The sequence below is a fragment of the Benincasa hispida genome, chromosome 2, assembly GCF_009727055.1.
Source record: "Benincasa hispida cultivar B227 chromosome 2, ASM972705v1, whole genome shotgun sequence".
Lineage (NCBI taxonomy): Eukaryota > Viridiplantae > Streptophyta > Magnoliopsida > Cucurbitales > Cucurbitaceae > Benincasa > Benincasa hispida.
This window is the reverse complement of record NC_052350.1, coordinates 44,367,081-44,391,311: the sequence shown is the minus strand read 5'-3', so window position 1 is coordinate 44,391,311 and position 24,231 is coordinate 44,367,081. Positions and strand designations below refer to the sequence as shown.

Sequence of the window (24,231 nt, the reverse complement as noted above, 5' to 3'; positions counted from 1 at the left end):
AATTATCTTTTTTTTATTGATTCCAAAAGGGGGAGAGGTAATAAGAAAAATGAAAGCATGGTGTTATTGAATATATTCTTTGTGTTCAAGTGAATTGAAATTATATATGTGTCAATTATGCATCAAGAACATATTTCATATCACACACCTATTTGAATTTCATTTTTCTTGACTTATTTGTCATCATAAAAATGGAAGATTGTTGGCTTTTTGGCCCTTATCTCAGGTTAATCAATTCTAATTAATTAATTAATACTTTGATGATAACAAACTTAAATTAGTTTATTAACAGTTTGGGTGTTTTGAAGTGTCTGTTGCTTAGGGTTCGAAACAACGATTCTATCACAATTTGAATCGCCCAAATCGAAGCTCAAACAAAGAAGATATAGATGAAACAAGCTTAACAGAAAAAAAAAAATTTGACATTTTTTTTTTTGGACTAATTGAAAGGTGTTACTTAGAGCATGGGAGAAGTAACACATGGTAGGCTTTTGATTTTTGGATTTATTTTAAAATGAAAATAAAATTAATATTATTTTATGTTTGTGGCTAACGGCTAGTTAGACACATATTGAACTTTTACTTTTGGTTGAGTTTTAAAAGAAATGATTTAAAATATATATATATATATTATATTATATTATATTATATTATGTTTGTATTTAACGGTTAGTTGTGTTTAAATATGTACCATTCAATTTTCTTTTCCAAGACCCAATGGTCCAATTTAGATGTGGTTTCCAACAATTTTTCCTCTTTATTTAGACTCATATTCTTCTCCAAATGTTTAGAACAATTTTTATAATTTTCAATTCTCTCTAAAAATATAAAACTTCTATTGTTGCTCTCTCCAAGCTTCAATTTTCTTCTTTTCATCTTCTATTTTAAGTTGTGAGGATTGATTTATTGAACATTTTAATTTGTAAATCTACTCTTTGAGAGAGTTTTCCTAATATTGTGCTTTATTTCAAATCTATTGTAAGGTTTGCTCTTGATCCCAGAAAAATAGTTGTAACCGTTTGTCCTCAACCATAGAAATGATCGGGTTTGTTTTTGTGTCTGAAAAAGGAATGTTGTAACTGTCGACTCTAAGTCGTGGAAAGAGTAAATTTTGATTGACAAACGAAGAGGAGCTTGAGAAATGAATGTAGATCGGTTGTGTCGAACCACTATAAAATTCTCGGTGACAATTACTCTATCCAACTATTAAATTTTGCAATTAATTTATTCTTAAATTTTATTGCTTGAAATATTTGAAATTTTTGTTCTTTAATTTAATTGCTCATATATGTTTATTTTGATTGGTAGTTCGTAAATTTATATATCATTTATCAATCCTTTTATCAAATTTAAAAATTGTGCTTTAAAGTGTGATGGTTAATTTCTTATTTAATTCAAAGTGAAATTATTTGTATAAATATACTGTTTAAATTACTCTTTAGTAAAAAGTTTGTTAATTTGTTTAATTGGGCTCACATTAGTAAAAAGTTTTAATTAGTTTGATTAAACCCTATTAACCCCCTCTAGGGTTGCCATAGCGATCCTACACTTTTGATGGCCTATGTAGAGGATAACCAAGATAAATTGTTATTAAAATCCTGCAACTTAAAACAATAAGGTCTATTGTGACTTTTTTTTCACCATAGTGATGATATATCCACACCCTCTTGGCATGTTTTACAAACTTCAGAGAGAATGCAAGAGCAAATGTTGAGGACACATGTGCTAACATCTGCTTCTAGTCACAACCAGCAGTAATCTTTTATTTTCCCTTAGAAATAGCTTATCATCAAATCTTCTCTTTGTTTCAGAGTTTCCAAGACCTTTCCACCAACTTTTTTCTCTTGACACAAGATCTTATCAAGATCATTCGTTTCTCAGTTCAACATCTTTATGCACTTATACATAGATTCCAACTCAATCTTGGCTTGATTCAACTCACGTTTAAGTTTAGAGACAGTGATCATCAATCTATGATTATTAGAAATAAGTGACTTAATTCTTTCTTTCTGAATACCCACGACTTTTACATCATCTAAGCATTATTGATGTAAAGTATGATAAAAAGTTTAAATTGGTTCACGAGAATCTTCATCTTCTTGATTACTACTGCCCTTACAAAACTTTTCTTGATCTTTACCCCTATGAATGTCCTCGGAAATGTTACTAACAAGGGCTTTGACATCTTCTTCAAATTCACTTGTATCTTTAGAGTATTTATCAAATAAAATTAACACATAGCTCTTGTTCTGCTATCTAAGGTAATTTGGACATTTAGACCAATAATGACCATATCCTTCACATTTCCTACACCAGAAGGATTCTCTTTTATTTTGATCAATACTGCTTGAATTATCAACATTCTTCTTCTGATTCTGAGATCTATACGGATTTGAATATTTGCTTCCATTTTCTTTAACATGTTGAGGCACATAATTCTCGGATTTATTTTCAAAGTGCTTTGGAACCTTGTTAAACTGTTCATATAGCAAAGATATAGAGTCTGCAAAAGATTATTCTAGTTCTACAATTTCCCCTTCAAATTGATCTTTTACAGGGGATTGTGGGGCAATACCTTGGTTTCTTTTGACATGTTTCCTTTCAAAATTCATCTCAAAAGTAACTAAAGATCCCATGAGTTCCTAAGTTTCACATTGGCAATATATTGAGCTTTTTCGGTAGGTTTTACTTTCATATCAAATCTTTTAGGCAAAAGTTTGAAAACTTTTCTAACCAATTTCTCTTCAGAGATCTCACCTAAGGCTTGATTCATTAGCAATGTCAAGTAAGCAAATATTAGATTCAATAAGTGTTTCACTTCAAGCATTTTCAAACTTTCAAAATTAGTGGTCAACAACTAAAGTCTAGACATCTTGACTCTTGATGTTCCCTCATGAGCAACAACCAAAATGTCCCAAGTTTCTATCGCAGAGACACATGTGTTAATCAGACGAAAGATAATTTTATCCACACCGTTAAATATAGCATTAAGGACATGAGAATTCCCTGTGGATGCTTTGTTCCCAGCATCAATCTATTCGACTTCAGGCTTAGGAGTGTTCCCAACATTAGGAACAATAATCTAAGGAGTCCATCCAATTATCATTGCTTTCCAAATTATATGATCAATAGACTTCAAAAAGGCAGTCATTCGAGCTTTCTAGTATGAATAGTTTGTTCCATCTCAAACAGGAGGCGAATGGTGGAGTCACCTTCTTTGATTCCATCCATGATCGAGGCACCCGAGATAAAGGTGACCTGCGCTAATACCAATTGAAAAAGTGATAAGATGACTCGTCACTCGAATACGAATGTTAAACAGAAAGTACAGACAAGCACTAAAATGACAAAATACCAACAACAGGAGATCAAGTAAAGACACACAAAAGTTGGTAACCCAGTTCGTTAAAAATCCACCTACTTCTGGGGGCAATATACTCAAGAAAGATAATCCACTAATATTAAAGAGTCAAGTAATCACAACGTAATACTTATCTGCAATACATCGACTACTACAGCAACTCACGTAGAGCCCAACTCACAGATCATCTAGGCTACTCCTAGATGTGAGACTCCCCCTCAAAAGAACTTAGGCTCCCCTAAGTATGATAGTATTAATGTTGAACACTTCAGCTTCCAACAGTGTGTGAGACTCCACTCCAACTATATTATCTTCCCTCTTACTCAATGAACTCCCTTCACCGACGAATCTTAGGTACTCCCTAAGATGGAGAACCTCCTTCTCGAAACGAAGTCTTAGGCTCCTTTTAAGATCGAGAATCATTTCTCTACAACAATACCTTAGGCTCCTTCTAAGTTTGAGAATTCCTTCTTAAAATAATGAAGAACAAATCAATAAGATCTAGAGAAACACTCAAGGTCGAAATGGCAAAAGCCTCACAATCTCACGGATTGACATACTTGTGTTTTCGGCACAAACACAACACAACAGCACAAATATTCTTCAAATCCTAAAATTGAACAAAACACAAACTTTGAGAATATTTTTTAGAAAGAATAAATCAACCATGCAAGAAAAAAAAAACAATAGACAATGAAATTTAAAAAATCTTGCTGACAGATAAGAAAAAAGCCTTCTATAGTACCTATGTCTTTTATGTTACAGATGTCATTGAAAGAATCATAACATTTATGAGTCATGTTATAAAAACTTGTTCAAGTTTTGCTGCAAAGTATACATTTTAATCATATCTTTTGTCCATTAAATTAAACGTTATATGAGAAATGACTCATTTAATATATTGGTTGTACATAAATTAAAAATTTGTTAAAAAAGTAAATTAATGGAGATTGAAACAAAGGGCGGAGAAGTCTTCCCATCCATTTCCCGTGGACATCTCTATTAAAAACAATGTGATTTTGGATATTTTTCTTTATCTAGTTTTCTTTTCTTTTCTTTTTTTTAAAACAAAAAGATTTTTAAATGTCCAATTTTAGTCTTCATACTTTAAATAAAAATAAAATAAATTTAATACCTACGGGGGATCTTTTCCAAAAAAAATTTATAGTATAAATTTTGAAACACACGGTATATATACACTTTAGATTACAAGGGAGGGTATAAGTAATTCATAAAGATTTTTCAGACATTTATGTAAATTTTGGTGGATTTGGACAAAAATAAAAAGTAGGTTCACATTAAAGGCCATTTTTGTTGCAATCCCTAAAACGGAGTGGAGTTTTGAATAATGTTACTAATATCTTAACAAACTCAACTACAAGCTAGTAAATTATCTATTTTCCCAATATTAATCATCACATTAACCATCTACTCAATCAAGGTGATGAACATAGTAATTTGATTACNCAGTAATCTTGGCTGATAAATTAAACGATTCAATAATGTTAACAATCATCTTTAAATACAAAAAGAAACCTGATGATCCGGAAAATATAACCCGTTCATCTAGCAAGGTTACATTTTCAGCAGGGGAACAGGTCATGCAAATATAAAATATCAACAAAACCAAAATTTGCAGCCATTAAATATTAGTAGTGCACTCTACTACCTACCCATTGATTACAACTCCTAATATAATATAAACAAGCCTCTCGATGCAACATCATATGCAATCAAGGAACTGAAAAAAGGTGATTGTTGTCTTACAGTGTTACTAATCTTTGTTTCGGGACGACCGATCCTTCCGATGACCACCAAGAATACGAGAAATCTGTAAACCTCTGCTGAATGCTTGGTTGAAAAGCATACGAGTCTGGAATTCTGAAACAAATGGAAACCAGGCAAGGAATGCGACAGGAGTGAAGAGAAGCAACCCCATGATGATCTCGTAGCCCCGAGCAAGTGTCCTTACGGATCCCCAAAAGCCAGCTCGCTGAACAAGTGGTTTCAATGCTTGTGCGATCTGGAAACAAAAGAGAGGGAAGATGAGATGTAGGCATTCTTGCTTGATACTAAGGGGCTATTTGGGACAAGAAGTGAAGTTGTAAAGCCTAAGGAGTTGTGAACTCTTGGGAACCACGTTGTAAAGAGTTAGACAAAGCATAAAATTGATGTTTTCTAGTCGTGGAGCGTACGAACTCCTTGGCCATATAAGGAATGGAGTTCACAACTCCACTCTTGGTCAAACACTCCTACAATTGCTTATTTCAACCTCTAACAGTAATGGGGAAAAATAAAATTGAAACAGAGATACCAATTGATAGAACTTAAAAGCATGGATTCAAAAATGAAATTAGGAAATAAAGAGAAAATCAATGTTCTAATAGACTTACCAAAAGCATGCCCCAACCAGTTGGCATGAAAGCAAGGATGCAAACAATGATATCCTGCACGGTCATATGAGGAAGAGCAATCAAGGTGACGAGAATTGAGACGAACGTTAGAAAAATTAGACCCTTGATCAAACGGAACACAAGTTGGAAATCTGCACTAAACTTTCGCCTTCCAACCGATACAGTCTGGGGAAAAAAGGGAAAAAAATATATCAGGTTAATATTGAATTCAAAATAAGAGGAAGTTATTTTATCCGAATTACCCTTAAAATAGCAAAAACTAGTTACCATGTAGGATACATATATATAATCTGACAAAATCATGTGGTAGCATTAGATGCTTGCATATTTGTTATGAACCATGTGAAATGCTAAATTCCCTTTTTCTTCAATGGTAAATTCATGATTTCACCACAATTTAGTATAGACAGCTTTAGTTTATATTTTGTTCCCCCCTTTCCGAGGGCAAAAAGTGAAGCCAGATCAGATAAATCATGTTCTACTGTGCCAAACCTTCAGCAACTCACCTTCATTACAAACAGTATTAGAAAGATCACCAGCCATGAAATGCCATATACCTGTGATCAAATAAGGAAAAGAAGAAAGGACGAGATAATTAATGATGATATTCCTAAAGGTTTAAACATAAATAAGGTGGATAGAACATGAAGGGTTGATTTACCAGGAAACTTTTAGTATTTGTGCGCTGAGTAATGCTAAGATGATAGACCAAACCATACTGATAGATAAAGAACCGAGAAGCTAATAATATTTCAGCTACTAGACCTCGCTTTCCAGAGTGGCGTAAATGCTCTTGTTCTTCCTCCCACCATGACTCCCAACTTTTTTCTGGCGGAACACCAATTCCACCACGATTACTTATCCATTTATTCCAATCCGTCCAATCATCGACAATCTTCTGCCACTCAAAACCAGAAGGATTGAATAGGAAGGGAGCAAACAACCATGTGCCGACCATAAACCACATAGATACAGTAATCAACACATAAGCAACTGCACTTCTGTAAGTGTGACCAAATATCTGGTACACAAGAAGTAGAATCATGAGCTCAAGACCTTTGACGAAGTGGCTACGGGAATAGAGCCTGTAGTTATCAGCAAACTTGGCATGAAACACCACAAATCCACGACCTGTAGGCCTGTATTTGGCGCCTCCGTGAAGTAAAGTTCTCCCATAATAGTGGGTCTTTGTCCCAAGAGAGAAAGTAAAAAAGACGGGAGCTAGTTGTAATTGCATCAATACAAATTCACTCAATGCTGTGCGGAATCCCCTTTCCAAACCAATTTCCATCAGCATAGGCAAGGCCATCAAGAATCCAATTTGGACAAAGGATTGAGAAGCAAGGGCAACTTGCAGAGGTTTATTGTCTCGAATTGCTGGTTGGGTGCTCAAACCTTTTTCAAGTCCACTAAGAACAAGATAAAGGCGACCATAAAGGAACACATATACTGTGAGTACAGTTATCTGCAAGAAGAGAAATCATAAAGATGAAGCAGAAAGTGAAGTGAAGGAAAAGTAGAAATATTACCACATATAAATATGTATCAGAGAATTAATGTACATTTAAATAGAGCGAAAGGATAAAGAGCCCATACCAGAGTACTAAAATAGAACCCAATAGTCGTAAAATAACAAGATAACATTCGAAAGAAGTCAAATCGGTGTCCAAGACGGTATATATCACGACTTAATGTCTGCTCCCCATTCCCATTTGCTATTTTTGCTTCAAACATTGAAATCTGATTAAGGCCCACATCTCTCCCTTTTCCAACTTGTATGTACTCATGATGAGTGACATTGCCTTCACGAAGAGTTGAATTAAAACCTGAAATTTATAGATACATTAATAGCTTGGTAAAGCCAAATCAATCAAAATGGTTTTAAGAAAAGTCATTGCATACCAGCAAATATGTCTTCGCTCAAATTGATAACCTTGGAAGCTTTACTGACGCCCCCTCTAGTTAGGTGGAAGAGCCTATCAAACACATCTGGATGTCCATAGTGGAAACGAACTCTAGACAGAACAAAAATATAAACACAGTTAAAAAATGTCATAAAACTTGATTTAAAAATCCAATCAAAATATGAAGTTCAGTGGACAGTTAACAGAACCTAATTCATAAACATCTTTATAATTGTCAAAACATATAACTGAATCGAGACAACCATATCAGGGAATTCATGTGTTTGGCTTCATCAACTTCCAACAAATACCCATCATACAACCTAGTGTCACAACGCTAAATTCTTAACTAAAACTTTTACCCTCAAAAGTCTTGACTATTGAGTACCGTAATTCCCCCCAGAAACTATTTGGTCCTATTTTATATTACCCTTATATTTGTTAATTGAGAGATCAAGTATTATCAGATTGTAGAGCCAAAACTGTACACAACTTCTCGATCTCAATTGACATCAGTACTAGATTCTGTTCAGCTGGCTAGAAATAACTAGATTTTTTTCAACTGGTTTGTTAGATTTTAAAAGTTTGCTTTTTGTTGTCTTCTCCTCTTTGTATCTCAATAGTATTTTTTTTTCTCCTTGTTTTTTTTTTTTTTTTTGCATTTTCTCTAACCTCTTGAAGACTATTGTATCTTAGAACATTAGTCCCTTTTCATTCTGCAAATGAAAAGTTATGTTTCCTTTTAATATATATATATATATAGATAGATAGATATAGGCAATTCAAAATCTGATCAAGCAGTATATTATCAAACTAAAGATTTAAAAAAGAAGAGGACAACTTACTTCAGAGGGTTGGCTAGAAGTCTCTGACCAATGGTAACAAAACTAGTTTCTTGATTAGACATGAACCAAGCAAGCGATGAAACACTGCATTCAGAAACAAGAACAATGAAGAAAGCACAAAACTGGCCGTGAGAGGAAAAATGAAAATAAATAAATAAATAATGATGGATCAGGAGAGAGGAAGAGAATTTGCCTTCCAGTAAATATATGCTCTCTAAGTCCAAGAATAGAGGGGTGTCTTATACCATCATGCTTTTTGAGAAACTCTTGCAACAAGTTCCTCATCTTCATTGCTTCTTCCATGTAGTTATCCTACAAACAACAATATAAATAATCCAGAAATAACATGGTAAGAAGAAAATCCATTACATTTAACTGAATATACCTGATTCATGTCGATTGTTTGCAAGCCCTCACCACGTGTAAATATTATCGCATGGTTCTGATTTTCTGGCTTTCCCTCACCCAAAATAGCAGGACCCGGGAGCTTTATTTGATAAATAATCTGTACAAAGCAACAAACTACTTTTGATCAATAATTTGAAGAAGTATTATTTCCATTTTAATAAATATATAAATATATATATATATTTTATAAATAATCTGTATGCCAATTTTGTAGAGCACTAATGGTTTGTAATTAACATTGAACAAAATAACAGTACCAATTATTTGAGCATGGAACTAGGCCATACAAGATCAACATCAGTAACTCTAACCATGTCAAACTGAACCCAAGCATGCAATCACTTATGATAACCAATACCTCATCCAATTGCACATGCTCAGAAGCATTAATAGATTTCGGTGAAGCAGCCTTCACAAGAGATGAATAATATGTCTTCTGGTTTTTCTTGGATTTATCTTTACTAGGTTCTTCTACCTCATCAATGTATGCCACTCGAAGGGATGGGTACCTGCAACAAATATATTTGCCCATTAACTACAATCCATATCTAGAAGTATACCGGGTGATATTGCCTAGAGGCTATACTTCAAAGTTGTCGAACATAAATACACTCGATGCTTCATTCTTCAAAATAGTATACAAAACAGAAAATGGTAGTGGCGATGATTCAGCATGAGAAAATGGAGACATCTCAAATTTTCATGTGTTTTCTTTATGGATAATAACATATGAACCTGTAAGCAATTAACTTCCCTTTTCATAATGGAATGTTTAACTCAATTACATTTAAAACTTTAAAATAATAAATATAATAATAAGAGTGCATTAATTGAAACTTTAAAATAAATTAAGAGTGGGTTAGACACAAGAAAGTCTTTTGTAATTATTGCATGTCCATGATTCAAAGCATTTGGAAACCTCTCCTTTCAGTTTTTTTCTTTTAAGTCTCTTTATTTCTTCTATCTTCTTAATGTGTCTAAAGTTTCTTATACCAACGAATGAATATTGAAGAGAAGGAATTTAGGGCAGTTCCCTGAAATAGAGCATGAATGAGAACCATGCAAAACCTTGAGGCTGCCCCAAAACAAATCTCGGCCGGTATACCAATAAATGAATAAAAAGTAAACAAAGACATGAAGTCAAAAATAAAATAAAAAATAAAAAAACAAAATACGCTTGTTGAACAAGTAGTAATGGTTTCTAAACACAGTTTTTTAAAGTAGTTGTATGGAAACAGTCCTTCACATACTTTGTCATTAGTTTCAAAATGTCCTGGGCGCGAGCATCACCAGATTGCTTTTGAATCCCATACTGCTGACATGACACCACATAGGTAAATTTCATGTCAGATATTGCCTGACAATGTGCCCATAATGACCTATCACCCTTAGAATTTTCTTCTGAGTTCAACTCCACCGCCTTGTAACCCTCCATTAGGTCTTCAAAAACATAAAATCGAAGTTAGAAGAAAACAGAAGAGAAGCTTGAAACAAATAAAAATGCAAACTTCCAAACTTCAGATAAAAAAAAGATGTGTTTGAAAAGAGTACCTTGATCCTCAGCAGTATCAAGAAAAGCTTGAAGCTCTAAAGCCTTTCGGTAATACATCATTCCTCTTACTGGGTATCGATTAAACACGGTGTTAGATGAAGAACATTTCATAAAGAGAGTTAAAATGGAATGCAACTGACAAAAAGAGAGAGGAAGAACCTGTTTTTGTTAATGTTTGGCCTCTATAGGATGCCCAAAGTCGAAGTTCTTCCTCAAGCTCACTCACTCCTTTTAATTCCTCTTCACTAGTGCACTTCACTCTTTCAAGAAAGTTTTTCCATTCATCTAAAGATATACAAACAATTTGTTCATTGAAGAAAATTGAACATGGGTAAAACAACAGAAGTACCGGTAAAACAACACAAAAACAAAACAAAACAAAAATAAGACCTGGATATATCTTTTGTAGGTAGAAGAGAATTGAAACCCCGTCCTCATTTGGCTCTTCTAGATCATGCAATGAAAAGAGAACCTCCTCCGTGTAGTATGGAGTTAGAACACTAAATTTAACGTTACAGTGTCAGAAAACAAATAAGGAGAAAATGAAACTAAAGGTCCAATGGATAAAAGGTAAGAAATCTGCCTAACTTAAAAAAGAAAAACTCCCCACCTATACATCAGTAATTGAAAAAAGGGAGCATGTGAAAGTAATATTAAAAGAAAAAGTCCAGACTAAGGGAAGAAATTTTTCCTAATTTTTTCCCCAATTGAAATGAACATTCCACTTCACAGTAGCAGTATATTCGGGCAGTGCCATCAAAAGCTCGTATTCCAACTCATTTATGTGGGTACAAACTGAGATGAACTGACTTGAAATGAACTCAAGAGTTGATCACGGTACAAATTCAGTTATCACGGCAACCAATATTCGGGCAGTGCCATCAAAAACTCGTCAAGAAATTGAAAGGTCCACATTTATGTGGCTTAGGAATAATTTCCCTTTATAAAGCATATGATGAATCATCACTAAATTTACACAGAGGGTTGAAATTCCACCAAGTACTATTGACCCGCTTATGCACAGATTATACATCAAGACCAAGACCATCCTCCTTGACCATCAAATAACGTTAAGCCACAACTCGTCCTTCCCTGAAAGCACAATATCAGGGGGATTTAATATCTCCCTCCCCCTATGTCCGACTCTCAAATCCTCACTGGCAAAGATAGTTTGCCTGACGGAATACAAGCCAACTCAACTCATTCACTTAACTATAACTTGTTGGGCCTAATATGTCTCCTCTTTTAAATGCAACATCTACAGATTAGGGGTGAAAGTTTCCAGTGCTCACTGCTCAATAGACTAGAACTAGGACCAACACAATGTTGACCATAAATTGGACAGCTGTAAAACAAAAACTTCTTTTCTAATAAAAAATCATAAATTCATAGATCAAATAAAAGAATACACAAGCATAGCCAAGACCCCAAAAAGAAAAGGAGTAACTAGGAAAACCCCTCAAGCTAGGACCAAAACAGAATACAGTCCAGGCTGAGCATACTACAGCTAGGACCACAACCCAATGTGTCCATAAATTGGAGAAAGCTAGAAAAACCAAAACCTTATTTCCCAAATAAAGAAACCAATTTGAATTTTAACTGCAATTTGATATTTAAAGGACTTTTAGTTTATTCATTGAGGCTTTGCTATAGCTTCTTCAGGGGTTATTATTTCCTTGGTAGCTCAACACATGTACTCATAAGCCCAATACTTTACTATTCAAACTACATTATTCCATCATGTGTTCTTAATTTCCTGGAGCGGATATTGGCAATCAGAGGATCTTTGAACGAAAGCAAATTCATTGGCAAGATTGATTTGAAGCTGCTAGGCTCAAGGCTTCCCTCTATGGTATTCTCTTTCTGATCTCTTTTTTGCCTTCTCTTTGCAAGGCATATGTTTGAATTGGAAAGCATTTATATTTACTTTGTAATTGTGTTTCATTGTTCTTTTTTTCTTTCACTCCCTTCCTGAATTGGAAAGAATCTCTTTTCATTTCTTCAATAAAAAGTTGTGTTTCTAAATAGATGTATAACATTTCAAAAGGAAATGCAACTAAATAAAGAATAAAATAACCATGGTCGCGAATGAATTTTATGTTTCTAAATAGATATATAACATTTCAAAAGGAAAAAAATCAAAGGAAATGCAACCGAATAAAGAATAAAATAACCATGGTCACAAATGAAAAACTGAATAAGGCTTACGAGAAAGAAAGCATGTTCCGGACTTTAGGCGCCGTAGGCATGTCCATAAATAATGAATTAGAAAAGAAAGAGATGCGCCTTCTTGCTTCTAAGTTGGACGGTACATCCATGGCAGATTCCTTGGTTATAAGCAGTAGATAGAGTCGTTTGATCTGAACATAGAAGTATACCCATTACACTTCATGGCATAGACTAGTCCACAGAAAATAAACTGTTAAAATTCTCTAGTAAGTCTTAACTATGTACCTGTGAACCCTGTCCAGCTGCTTTATTCATTTTTTTTTTTTTTTTTTTGTTCAACATCATGATGGGGAGGGGTGATTTAAACCTTCTACCTCTTCATCGATGGCATATACTTTAATTAGTAGAACCATGGACATATTGCAATTAACATCAAAACTTTTGACCTGACTTCTTATTCTTTTCCCGGCAATTAACACCAAAACTTTAGGAGATACCCACTAGGCTTTTCGTCGATAGCATTTACTTTAATTAGTAGAACATGGACATTTTGCCATTAACATCAAAACTTTTGACACCTGACTTCTTATTCTTTTCCCAGTAATTAACACCAAAACTTTAGGAGATACACACTAGGCTTTTCGATGTTGATTTTTTCCATTTTCTTGTCATAGTATATTCTTCAATTTTAGGAAATCCCTTATCGTAAAAGTACACAATCATTTCTCATGCAATTGCATACATATGAAGGCAAGGAGGCACGCCTCAAATGCTCCTTCTACTAGGAAAAAAAAAGAGGTGTGAATATTTCTTAATCAAGCACCAACCTTTTCCTTCCATGCTTCTGTCTGGTCAACAGGAAACTTTATGGCTCCAGTGGATGCAAATAGTTGATATTGTTGATCCAAAGAAGTCATTCCTTCATGCCAAGATCCTCCATGGAGTGTTTCAAGCAAACTATTTAAATTTTTCATGTCAGATACTTGATATAAGGGGGAAAAAAGTATTTAGAGGCTTTATTTTTCTGGGACATCACAACATTTAGATCAACACCTGGATATATGATCCTCATTCATGATATCTCTTGTTACATCTTCAAGCATGTCCTGAAATAAAATCACAACAGCATCCTTGTCCTCTTGCTTGTTATCCAACTGAGATTTTACGATATTTTTCACAGTTAGACTGCACAGACCTCAATGAATCAAAATGGATAAACAGGGCTAATTATTAAATATTACCAAATACTTCGTAAGTTTGACAAAGCGATGATAGAGCTTTGGAAGAGCACTCATCTTGAACTCGCTTATTAAGGTATTCTCTTCTATGTGTTTGTCCACCTCAGTAAATATATAATTTATAACCCTGGTAAAATTCAAATGCTGAAGTTAAAAATACGATACCAAGAAGGGGCTAATTACTAATTAAAAACCAGTTGATATCTACTTGTATATTCAATATGTTACTTAACAACATCATATGTTGGACTGAAGACTTACTCTTTCTCACGAGCACCTTGAACTAAATGCTTGATTATCTTCTTGAATGAGGCATAACATTCACGAATAGCACTGGACATGTAGCTATCAGCATCGATTCGCTTTTTCAGCTCCCGGTCCTTTCCATTGCTATCTTTAGCCATGTCTAATGCTATTGGAATCTAAACAAAGAATAATCAACACTGCATGGTCATTAAAGCCAAATATATTTTTCCAACAACCAAGGTCTACAAAATGGATTGAAAAGCAGCACAGACCTTACTAGCAAGAAGAAATGGAGGCCACTGCATGAGGCCTAATTCAGTGTCTGCCCAATAAGGGACGAGCAAAAGGTCCATTTCCCTGTGATATTTAACAACTTAAGCCAATGACATGCTCACCGAGAAAATTCAAAGAATTGCATAAAATCACTCGCAATAGCAAAGGACCGAAGGAAAATAAGGACAACCCAAACCCATTATGGGTTTAATCTTACAAGTTTACCTATCACTTATAAGATCTTCCTCCCTAAAACTGCTGATTATTTTATTCCACAGTTGAGCAAACCTTGCACCCTCTTTCTCTTTATTAGATGAAATCTGCAGGATGACCAAAATTTTCAGGAAAAAGAAAAAAGAAAAGAATTGGCATGCCAAAGTTTGGGACAAAGAAAAGAATCAGAAAACTAGGAAGTTTAAGGCAGAAAAAACTAACTACTGAAAAGTTTCGGGAAAGAGTGGCCTTCAGTCCTTTCTTCTTGGGTTCACCCTGTTCCTCTGGAATCAAACAGGCATTAAAAGCTCCCGGCAATGACTCAAAACGAGACCTAAGCATTCCCAATGTACGAATCTGAAAGAATAATAACATTCTCCTTAAAGAGTGGGAAGGAAAGAACAAAGCAAAAGGCAGTGTATCACATTTTATACTTAGGAATGATGTTAAAGAAATTTAGCATTTCCCATCAATTTAAGTTTTTGAGTTTAGTGGTGATTTAACGTAATATGAGAGCATGAGGTCTTATGTTCAAACTTTTACCGTGCCATAATATTTATAATTAATATTGATTTTCAAGCCCACAAGTGAGGTGAGTGTTAAAGAATTGATATAATTAAATTCAGCGCAACTCATCGACTTAGGCCTTTGAGATTAGCGGTGATTTAACAATACAAACGTATAGACATTGGAAAAGCATGACAAAGCCAAAGGTTGATGTTAACTTTAAAGTTTAAATAAATTAATCGGCCAAAGAATAACATAAACAGGATACTGAAGGATAGGATTTTTTTGTTTTAGATCAGACACGGAGCACTAAGAAAATAAAAGCATATAGAGAAGGAAGATAGATCATTTTAACCAAAGAAACGAAGCTGTCCTCAAGTTTATTTAATCACAAAAGAGGAGATTCAACTTTACTGAAAAATTGTGAGAATTTGATAAAACTGCCCTTTCTCCATCTGTTTTTTTTGAAAAAAAAAAAAAATATGTGAAAATGTGATAGAATCTGAAATGAAAAATAAAACAAGAGAGTGAAGGTGCAGAAACTCCAAAAAGAACGTAGCCTTGGGGCTCTTTCTCCATCTAGTTTTAAAAACTAAAAAATGTGCAAAGTTTATAAAATCCAAAGCGAAAAACAAAACAAGAAGGTGGAGGAGCAGGATCACCAAAAAAACAAAGCCATGGGTTTTATCCTGAAGGAATATGTTTTGTCAGTATTCTGCACAAGGTGGGCTACTACAGGCGCTGAAGGGTTGGTACGTGAAAAAAAAACCTAATATTTTGTAGAACTGTGCAGCTAAGGCACCTTTCTGCAACATTTGGATGGAAAGGAATCAAAAGGCATTCAAAGACAAAGAAGCACCCATTGATGTTTTTTGTAATAGTGTACAAATTACCCAGGTGGTGGCCCAACAGACATAGAAGATTTTATGTAATTACAATATCTCAATGATCACTTGAAATTGGAGAACTCTTCTTTGTTAGCTTTGTAGGACGCAGTTTTTTCTATCCAGTCCTTAGGCTGTTGCTTCCTTTTTGTTTCAGTATATCAGGTTTCTTATTTTTCTATAAGAAAAGGATAAAAAATAAATCTTAAAAAGCCATACAAACCTCTCCCAGGCGACGAAATGCACCATAAATACCACCAAATAATGTGGAAAATATGGCATACCAAATCTGGGCATCCATAAAGTAAACCTGAAAAAATCGAACTCATTAGGACAGAACACAAATTTAGACGAAGCAAAAAGTGAAAAAGAAAATGCGTTATTGAGAATGGACAAAATGCATACAAGAATAATAGGAGCCCAAAGTGCAATGACAACGCCAATATTGTTTTTTGCTGCAGAGAAACAAAAAGACATTAGAGCATCAAAGTTAAAGAGAACAACTCCTTTACATATAATTCAATCACTCACCCCGAGGAAAGAACTCGTGCCATTGGAAGACAGTTATTCGAACATTCATAATTGCTTTTGTTGGACCTACTAGAGGCTTTATCTGTCAAGAGAAGCATCAGAATAAGTGAAAATAAGCAAAGGCATTGTTGTTTGTGCTACAAGGAAATAAGCCAAAAATAACACATCCAAGTAAAGTAGTAAATCAAAGAGGGAGCGGTCAACAAAATTTGGCGTGTATAATTTAATAATGAGCTGACAGTTCATAAGCAACACAAGCGGTACAGGAGAAACACCTCTATATAATAACTGAATGCCAACTTTGTTGCAATAAGAAGCACCCAGAACAATGTGTACCTAAGAGTTTGAAATGAGATTGATTAGAGATGGAGAAAGATAATAGTTAAAGCAAGAATCATTATAATAATGAATTCTTACTTGACAAGAGAAAATGTACTTTCATGCATTCCTCTGCCAACATAAAGTCGAGGCTGCAAATTTCAATGCAAATACCATGAGAAACTGATATTGCAGAACAGGAAAATGGAACATAATACAGTAGATATCACTCTACCTGTGACCACCACATCATGAGCATCACAATTCTGTAGTTGGATCTCTCAAGAAACCGACGAATAAAAGGGAATAAAAAGAATACACCAGCTAGCATATTTGGAGACAAATAGATCACAATAGCCAAGATAAACAAGGAGGGTGAATTTGAAGTGTTGCCACCAAACCAGCCTTTGATAGTTTGGGCAAACCCAGATGGATTTTCCCAGCTATAAGCATAAGTCACGGGAAGAATTACCACCCACGCAGCAGCTGAAATCACCTTCAAGATATATCTCAACTTAACATAAAATGACATACTCCGGTGGGCTTTCCAACTAAGAATCACATCAAGGAGAGCTGTAGAAACACGAAAAAGACACCAAGAAATAAGTATTCTGTTCGACTGAAAAGCTGCATATCAGGAATCAATATAAATAGCCCATTACTAGACCAACGAGGAGAGGAAACAAGTCCTCAGTATATCAAAAAGATAAATAACATGTTGAAATAACTAGGAATACACAAACAAACCACTCCCATGAATCAAAGATAGAACATCAATTCTAGGAGATCAAGTTGGTCAATCGTGCAGTAGTTATTAACATATAGGTAGACTACCTGCTTCAGGTACATTGAGGACAATCATTTATTTTCTGCATGGGAAAAAAACAGAAGAAAAAGCGGGAGAAAAAATATATATATAAATCATTTTAAAAAAAAAAAAAAAAAGGAAAAATGGTCTATTTTGCAATCCAAGAATCAAAAGATTTAAGGTGTAAGACCTTAAAATCCAAAATTGAATTCGGTAGCAAAATCTAGAAGTGGTTTAAAAATATTCAAATAAGTATGACTCTTTCTGAAATACTTAGATTTTAAACAAGGTTAAAGAACATTTTTGGCTCCCATACTTTTAGGGGATGTTTGTCCAACCAACTTGAGTTGGGTGGAGTTGCTTAATAACCTACTCCTTGTCTGGCCCACATACTTCACACCAGTGTTAAACTCCACTCTGCCAATTTAAACCGTGTTCACTATTGAAGATTGCACATTTATGGAGGAAGTCCATCTGCCTCTCTCCTTCCCTCCCATATGTTTTCAATAACCCCATTAAAAGAAATTTTAAAAAAATTTTCAAAGTTAAATAATTAAATATTAAAACAAACTTGTGAATCCTAATCAAATTAGGAAGTTTGATTCAAATCACAATCCACATATTAGTCAAATTTAAATCAAAAGACAAGGAATTCTATTGAATTTGGGCATGATAAAATCTTCATCCCAAATAAAATTCCAGAGTCTATCTGAGAATTCTATTCCAAATCTAAATCAAATGGAATTTGGGCATAAAAACTCTTTTTATTGATACAATGTTGGATTTGCTTATACAAAGAGTTGGCTTTTGTGAATGGTGTTCCGAGCAGAAAGTTAATCGGGAGAAACCAGCTCTTTATGGAGACAACATTGATGAACCCACTCTGTTTTCTACTGCTGCCCGTATAGGTTGTAAGGCTGGGATGTTTCCATTTATCTATTTGGGGCTACCTCTAGAGGATTACCCAAAAAGACATTCATTTTGGCAGCCTATAATAGACAAAATTCATTTGAAGCTTGAGCATTGGAAGAGATGCAATCTATCTCAAGGGGGCCGGCTAATATTGTGTAATGCTTTTTTTTTAAAACGTAAACAAAATATCAATGAAAAGAGTCTAATGCTCAAAGTACAAGAAACAGAAGAACAAAAGTACAAAGAACCAAAGAGATCTAGGATCAACAGGCACACCCGACTATCTCAACTAGGTTGACACAACCTTAGCACCCTCATCATATTCTTATACAAAAGAATTTCACTTGATAAAACTAAATAATGCCTAATAAAACTAAAGAGTACGTGATTACATAGAAGAGACAAAAGTGTTCCAATGAAGACAAATGTCTTGAATAGAGTAATCGAAAAAAACTTCGATTAGGAACTCCAAGACGAAGCTAGTAAACAAGTAGATCCAAGACGATCCGTCCAATCCAAGGTCTTATCATGAAATCCTCTCTAATTATGTTCAAACCAAATTTCTGAAATTAGGGCTTTAACCGCATTAGACCAAAGAATTTGAGCTTTAGAAGATAGGAGAGGACCAACAAAAATTTGATGCATGCTTTTCTCAGTAGACTTCCGCAAAATCCAAGATAAATTGAAGAAGGAAAAAATCTTCCAGCAGCCTTTGGTTGTATATGAAAATTAAAACAAAATATGCTGTAAGTTTTCTTAATTTGCTACCTTATGGAGACTTAGCCACTAGAAATAATCTTGAAAATCTCTCCTGAAATGTGAAGTCCGAGCACCAAGCATCATACCAGAAATATATATTTCAACCAAAGCATCATGTATACTTTTAACCACCCTACACCAAAGCGAATCTTGCTCATTCATGAATCTCCAATTCCAATCCCTACTCCACCATCTTGAATAGACTTTGAAGCAATTTCCTTCACCAAATGATTTGATCTACTACCATATTTTCCTTCCCACAAAAATCTGCAAACATGATTCTCTCACTTTCTGCTACAACCGAATTAGGAATATGGAAAATTGACATATAATAGGTAGGAAGATTTGCCGAGACAGAATTACAAAGAGTTAATCTACCACCTCGAGACAAATTGTACCTTTATCCAGTATTTTAAAAAGCCCTACTGGGAGGCGCGCGCCTTTTGTGAAGCCTCAAGGCTCAAAGTTGTGGACCTTGGGGCTTTTTCATTATTTTTAGAAAATACTAATAATTAAGGATTTTCCTCCTTTATTAACTAAAATAATCGAGTTTACTAAGGCTAAATGCAAAATTTCTTGTGTTTAGTGTTTTTTTTTTTATATTTCCACCTCGCCTATGCTTTCTCTTTTTAATGTAATATTTTTATATAGTGTGCCTCACATAAAAAAAAAAGCTCGCGGAATTTTGTACGCTTTGCATCTCCAGGGAGCCATTATGCCTTAGTGCGCCTTGGGCATTTAAAAACACTGCCTTTCCATCTGTCTAATTTCAAGTTTACCTTGTCAATAATTGGTTGACAGAATGAGTGCTTTTTTAGGTAGCCTCCGAGAGGTAAACCCAAATATATAAAGGGTAGTTTGCCAGCTCTGCACTTCAACCTATCCACTGTAAATTTCACTGTGTCTTCATCAATATTCACTCTAAATAGTGTTGATTTTTCCCAATTAATTTTCTGACCTGAACACCATTCATAAAAGCCAATTGTTTAAATAAAGATGTCTAGCATAGCCACATCATATTTGCAAAAAAGAAGTGTATCAACTGCAAATTGCAGAAAGGACGAATGTACCTTGTTCTTTCCTACCAAAAATTCTTCGAACAAACCATTGGCAAGAATTCAGTTTATCAAAACTCCAAGCACCTCACTAATAATGAGGAAAAGAATAGGAGATAATGAATTCCCTTGGCGAATTCCTCGGATGGCTTTAATACGCCCTCTTGGCCTACCATTAATGTACACCAAATATTTCAGATTTCGAACACATCCATTGATCCATTCAACCCATTTAGGATGAAATCCCATAAGTGTAAGAATTTTCTCCAAAAAACTTCAATCAACTCGATCAAAAACCTTCTCCATATCTAATTTCAGAAGCCACCCTTTCTTCTTTTTAGCCCTATAATCCTCCACAACTTCATTGGCAATTAGGACCGGATCCAAAATCTGTTTTCCCCCAATAAAAGCACTTTGTGTATCGGCTATAATACTTGCCATTGCTCTTCTTATCCTTTTGGCTAGGACCTTAGAGAGAATTTTATACATAGATGTTGTAAGAGTTAGTGGTCGAAATTCTTTAACATAAGTCGAGTCATCAATCTTCGGAATTAGTCAAATAAAATTCTCCTTTACACAAGCATTTAGCTTCCCATTTGTATGTAACTCATCCAACATTTTCTGAAAAATATTCTTGATGTTCGGCCAATATTCAATAAAGAACCCAATTGTGAAACCATCCAGGTCGGGTGTTTTGTTCTTCCCAAGTGACTTGAGTGCATGTAAAATTTCATCACTACTGAATGGGGCTATAGGGACAAATTCTGAGCAATTAAAACCTACTGCCAAGGGATTCCTATTGGAATGAATCTAGAGCCTCAAATTTTAGTGTACAAAGCAGCAAAGTATCCCAAAATTTCAGATTCAATTTCTCGTAATGATTGAAGCACCACATCTCCATTAGAAAGTAATTCCACAAGCATGTTTTATCTCCTTTTGGCTGAAAGAAATCTGTGAAAAAATTTGGTACTCTCATCTCCCAACTTCAACCATTTCAACTTACTCTTTTGAATCAAATTTCTTTCCTCTGAATAGTATAAATTCAATAAATCCCCTTTGATGGCCAGTCTTATATCTATTTCAGCTATTGAGAGTTCTTCCATTTCAACCTTTGTATCAAAGAATTCCAACTCCGATAATAAATCATTCTCCTTTCTCTTTCTTTCAAATTCATACTCCTTGAACCAGGCTTTAATTTTTTCCTTCACCTTGCGCAACCATGTGGTTGATCTTCCCTCAAAATCTACTCTTAAATCAGTGAACAACTCATCCCACTCCTTATTGATTAAGAATCGATCAATAAGAGAATGTGATCTTGTAGTTCCTTCCCACGACCAAGTGTAACTTCTATTAGATAACGGTACTTCAAGCAAACCAGCTTTTTAAATAAATTTGTTAAATTTTGTCATTCCTCTAGTGACTCTTTCCACGGAAAATCGTTCATGAATCCATCTAGTAATTGAAATCTCCTCCTATGCACCATGCTTCCACACAATAATGTGATAATGATGTAAGTTCTGGCCCAAAAAATCTTCTTTCTCTATAGTCTGTTGCTTTCTAAACGTTTGTCACCCAACAAATGTTCCTACACTGTGTCCAGAGTTTAACAGAGAGTGGCCACCTTAAAGGAATTCCAAGGGTGTGACTTTACTTTCATCCCACATGATTGTTAGATCTCATGATTTTCCATATGCCTCCACAAAGGTCCAGCCAACGCCATTTGAGCTTCAAACTGATTTGTTAAACTGATGATCAAAATCTGGTTTCTGGGTTTCTTGTAACATCACTAAATGTGGATGTTGATTTTGTAAATGATGTATTGCCAAACCTTCCAACATATTATATGTCAATCTTCCATATGCCCAACGATTTATTAAATCAGTTTGGAGTTCAAATGATGTTGGCTGGAAATTTCTGGAGGCTTTTGGAAAATCAAGAGGTTTATTAATCATGTGGGATGAAAGTAAAGTTACACCTTTGGAATTTCTTAAAGGTGGCTATTCACTTTCAGTTAAAATACGGACACATTGTAGGAACATTTGTCAGTGACAAACGTTTATGGTGCAACAGATTACAAGAAAAGAAGATATCTTTGGCTGGAGCTTACATCCTTATCTCATTATTGTGTGGAAGCTTGGTGTTTAGGAGGGGACTTCAATATCACAATATGGATACATGAAAGATTTCCCATCGGTAGAGTTACTAGAGGGATGAAAAAATTTAATAAATTTATTGAAGAAGCTGGTTTGTTAAAAGTGTTGTTATCCAATGGAAGCTACACTTGGTCAAGGGAGGGCGGGCAACACGAGATCTCATTCTCTTATTGATCGTTTCTTAATCAATAAAGAGTGGACTGATTCAAGAGTTAGTAGGAAAGCAAGAATCTTCTCTGACCAATTTCCTTTATTACTAGAAGTTGGTGTGGTTACCTGTGGTCCTTCTTCATTCCGTTTTTGCAACAGCTGGATGTTAATTAAGGAGTGCTCAAATCTCATTAAGCAAGCCTTGAGTGTTGATCTTTCAAATGGTTGGGCAGGTTTTATCATTGATCTAAAGCTGCGTAAGGTGAAGGAAAAAATTAAAGGTGTGAAAAGGAAGATCTATCCACAATTGAGATGGATATCCGCTTGGCAATTAAGAGGGACCTAATAAATCTATATATTTTAGAGGAGAGGAATTTTATTCAAAAAAGAAAGTTGAATTGGTTGAAGTTGGGAGATAAGAATACAAAATTTTTCATAGATTTTTTCAGCAAAGAAAAGAAAAAATTTGATCACAAAATTATCATCATGTGGAGGCATGGTGCTTCATTTTTTTCGTGATATTGAGTCTGAAATTTTGGGTTACTTTTGATACACTACTAAAATACCAGGCTCAAGATCCATACCAATGGATTTACCATGGCTGAAGGTTTCTTCTTCTCTGAATCTGTCATTAATAGCTCCTCTCCGCAGTGAAGAAATTTTTCAAGCAGTTAAGTCACTTGAGAAGAGTAAAGCTCCAGGCCCCGATGGATTTACGGTAGAGTTTCTTATTGAATACGGGGCAAAATTCAAAAATATTTTCCAAAAAGTGTTTGAGGAGTTCTACTTGAATGGGAAGATAAACGCTTGTATTAGAAAGAATTTTATTTGTTTAATTCCAAAGGCCCCATAAGCCTCACACAACATACAAAATACTCTTTGAGGTTCTTGTAGAAAGACTAAGGAGAGTTATGCCAAGCACTATATCTAATACACAAAGCGCTTTTATTGGAGGAAGACAGATTCTAGATCTGGTCCTCACTGCCAACAAAGCTGTTGAAGACTACAGGAAAAAAAGAAACAAGGGTGGGTGCTGAAATTAGATATGGAGAAGGCATTTGATTGAGTGGATTGGAGTTTTCTGGAAAAAATCCTCAAACTTAAGGGGTTTCATCCTAAGTGGGTTGAATGGATCAACGGATGTGTTCAAAATCCAAAATATTCGGTGTTCTGATCAATGGTAGACCGAGAGGGGTATCAAAGCCACCCAAGGTATTCGTCAAGAGGACCCCTTCTCACCTTTTCTCTTCCTCAATATCAGTGAATTGGCTGGAGTTTTAATATCTCGGATTCATGATCTTGGTTAATTTGAAGGATTTCTGGTGGGTAAGGACAAAGACCATTTGTCCATCTTGCAATTTGTGGATGATACACTCCTTTTCTGCAAACATGATGAGACTATGTTGGATACTTTAATTCAAACAGTTGGTTTGTATGAATGGTGCTCGGACCAAAAGGTTAATTGGGAGAAATCAGCATTATATGGGGTAAATATTGATGATGATACTTTAAATCTCACAACGGACAGATT

At 34.8% G+C, this 24,231-nt stretch overlaps 1 protein-coding gene across 2 annotated transcripts in view; it reads right to left on the bottom strand.

The window, feature by feature from the left end:
* Positions 1-4,828: 4,828 nt before the first annotated feature.
* Positions 4,829-24,231, bottom strand: part of LOC120071288 (callose synthase 3) — a 34,337-nt gene continuing 14,934 nt past the window's right edge. Inside the window, exons 17-44 of one of the 2 annotated variants that reach the window (XM_039023480.1) lie at positions 17,099-17,436; positions 16,963-17,015; positions 16,821-16,881; positions 16,546-16,627; positions 16,420-16,469; positions 16,238-16,324; positions 14,846-14,980; positions 14,636-14,730; positions 14,410-14,494; positions 14,153-14,313; positions 13,895-14,018; positions 13,707-13,807; positions 13,481-13,610; positions 12,693-12,844; positions 10,875-10,984; positions 10,644-10,769; positions 10,484-10,552; positions 10,183-10,372; positions 9,291-9,441; positions 8,910-9,029; positions 8,718-8,836; positions 8,525-8,608; positions 7,678-7,790; positions 7,372-7,601; positions 6,437-7,240; positions 6,282-6,332; positions 5,755-5,940; positions 4,829-5,384 (exon numbers count right to left, since the gene is read on the bottom strand). In XM_039023480.1, coding sequence (XP_038879408.1) covers positions 5,136-5,384; positions 5,755-5,940; positions 6,282-6,332; positions 6,437-7,240; positions 7,372-7,601; positions 7,678-7,790; positions 8,525-8,608; positions 8,718-8,836; positions 8,910-9,029; positions 9,291-9,441; positions 10,183-10,372; positions 10,484-10,552; positions 10,644-10,769; positions 10,875-10,984; positions 12,693-12,844; positions 13,481-13,610; positions 13,707-13,807; positions 13,895-14,018; positions 14,153-14,313; positions 14,410-14,494; positions 14,636-14,730; positions 14,846-14,980; positions 16,238-16,324; positions 16,420-16,469; positions 16,546-16,627; positions 16,821-16,881; positions 16,963-17,015; positions 17,099-17,436 — 4,256 coding nt within the window. In that variant the 3' untranslated portion in view covers positions 4,829-5,135. The remainder of the gene's footprint in view (positions 5,385-5,754; positions 5,941-6,281; positions 6,333-6,436; positions 7,241-7,371; positions 7,602-7,677; positions 7,791-8,524; positions 8,609-8,717; positions 8,837-8,909; positions 9,030-9,290; positions 9,442-10,182; positions 10,373-10,483; positions 10,553-10,643; positions 10,770-10,874; positions 10,985-12,692; positions 12,845-13,480; positions 13,611-13,706; positions 13,808-13,894; positions 14,019-14,152; positions 14,314-14,409; positions 14,495-14,635; positions 14,731-14,845; positions 14,981-16,237; positions 16,325-16,419; positions 16,470-16,545; positions 16,628-16,820; positions 16,882-16,962; positions 17,016-17,098; positions 17,437-24,231) is intronic. The other variant, XM_039023481.1, reaches the window with a different exon arrangement.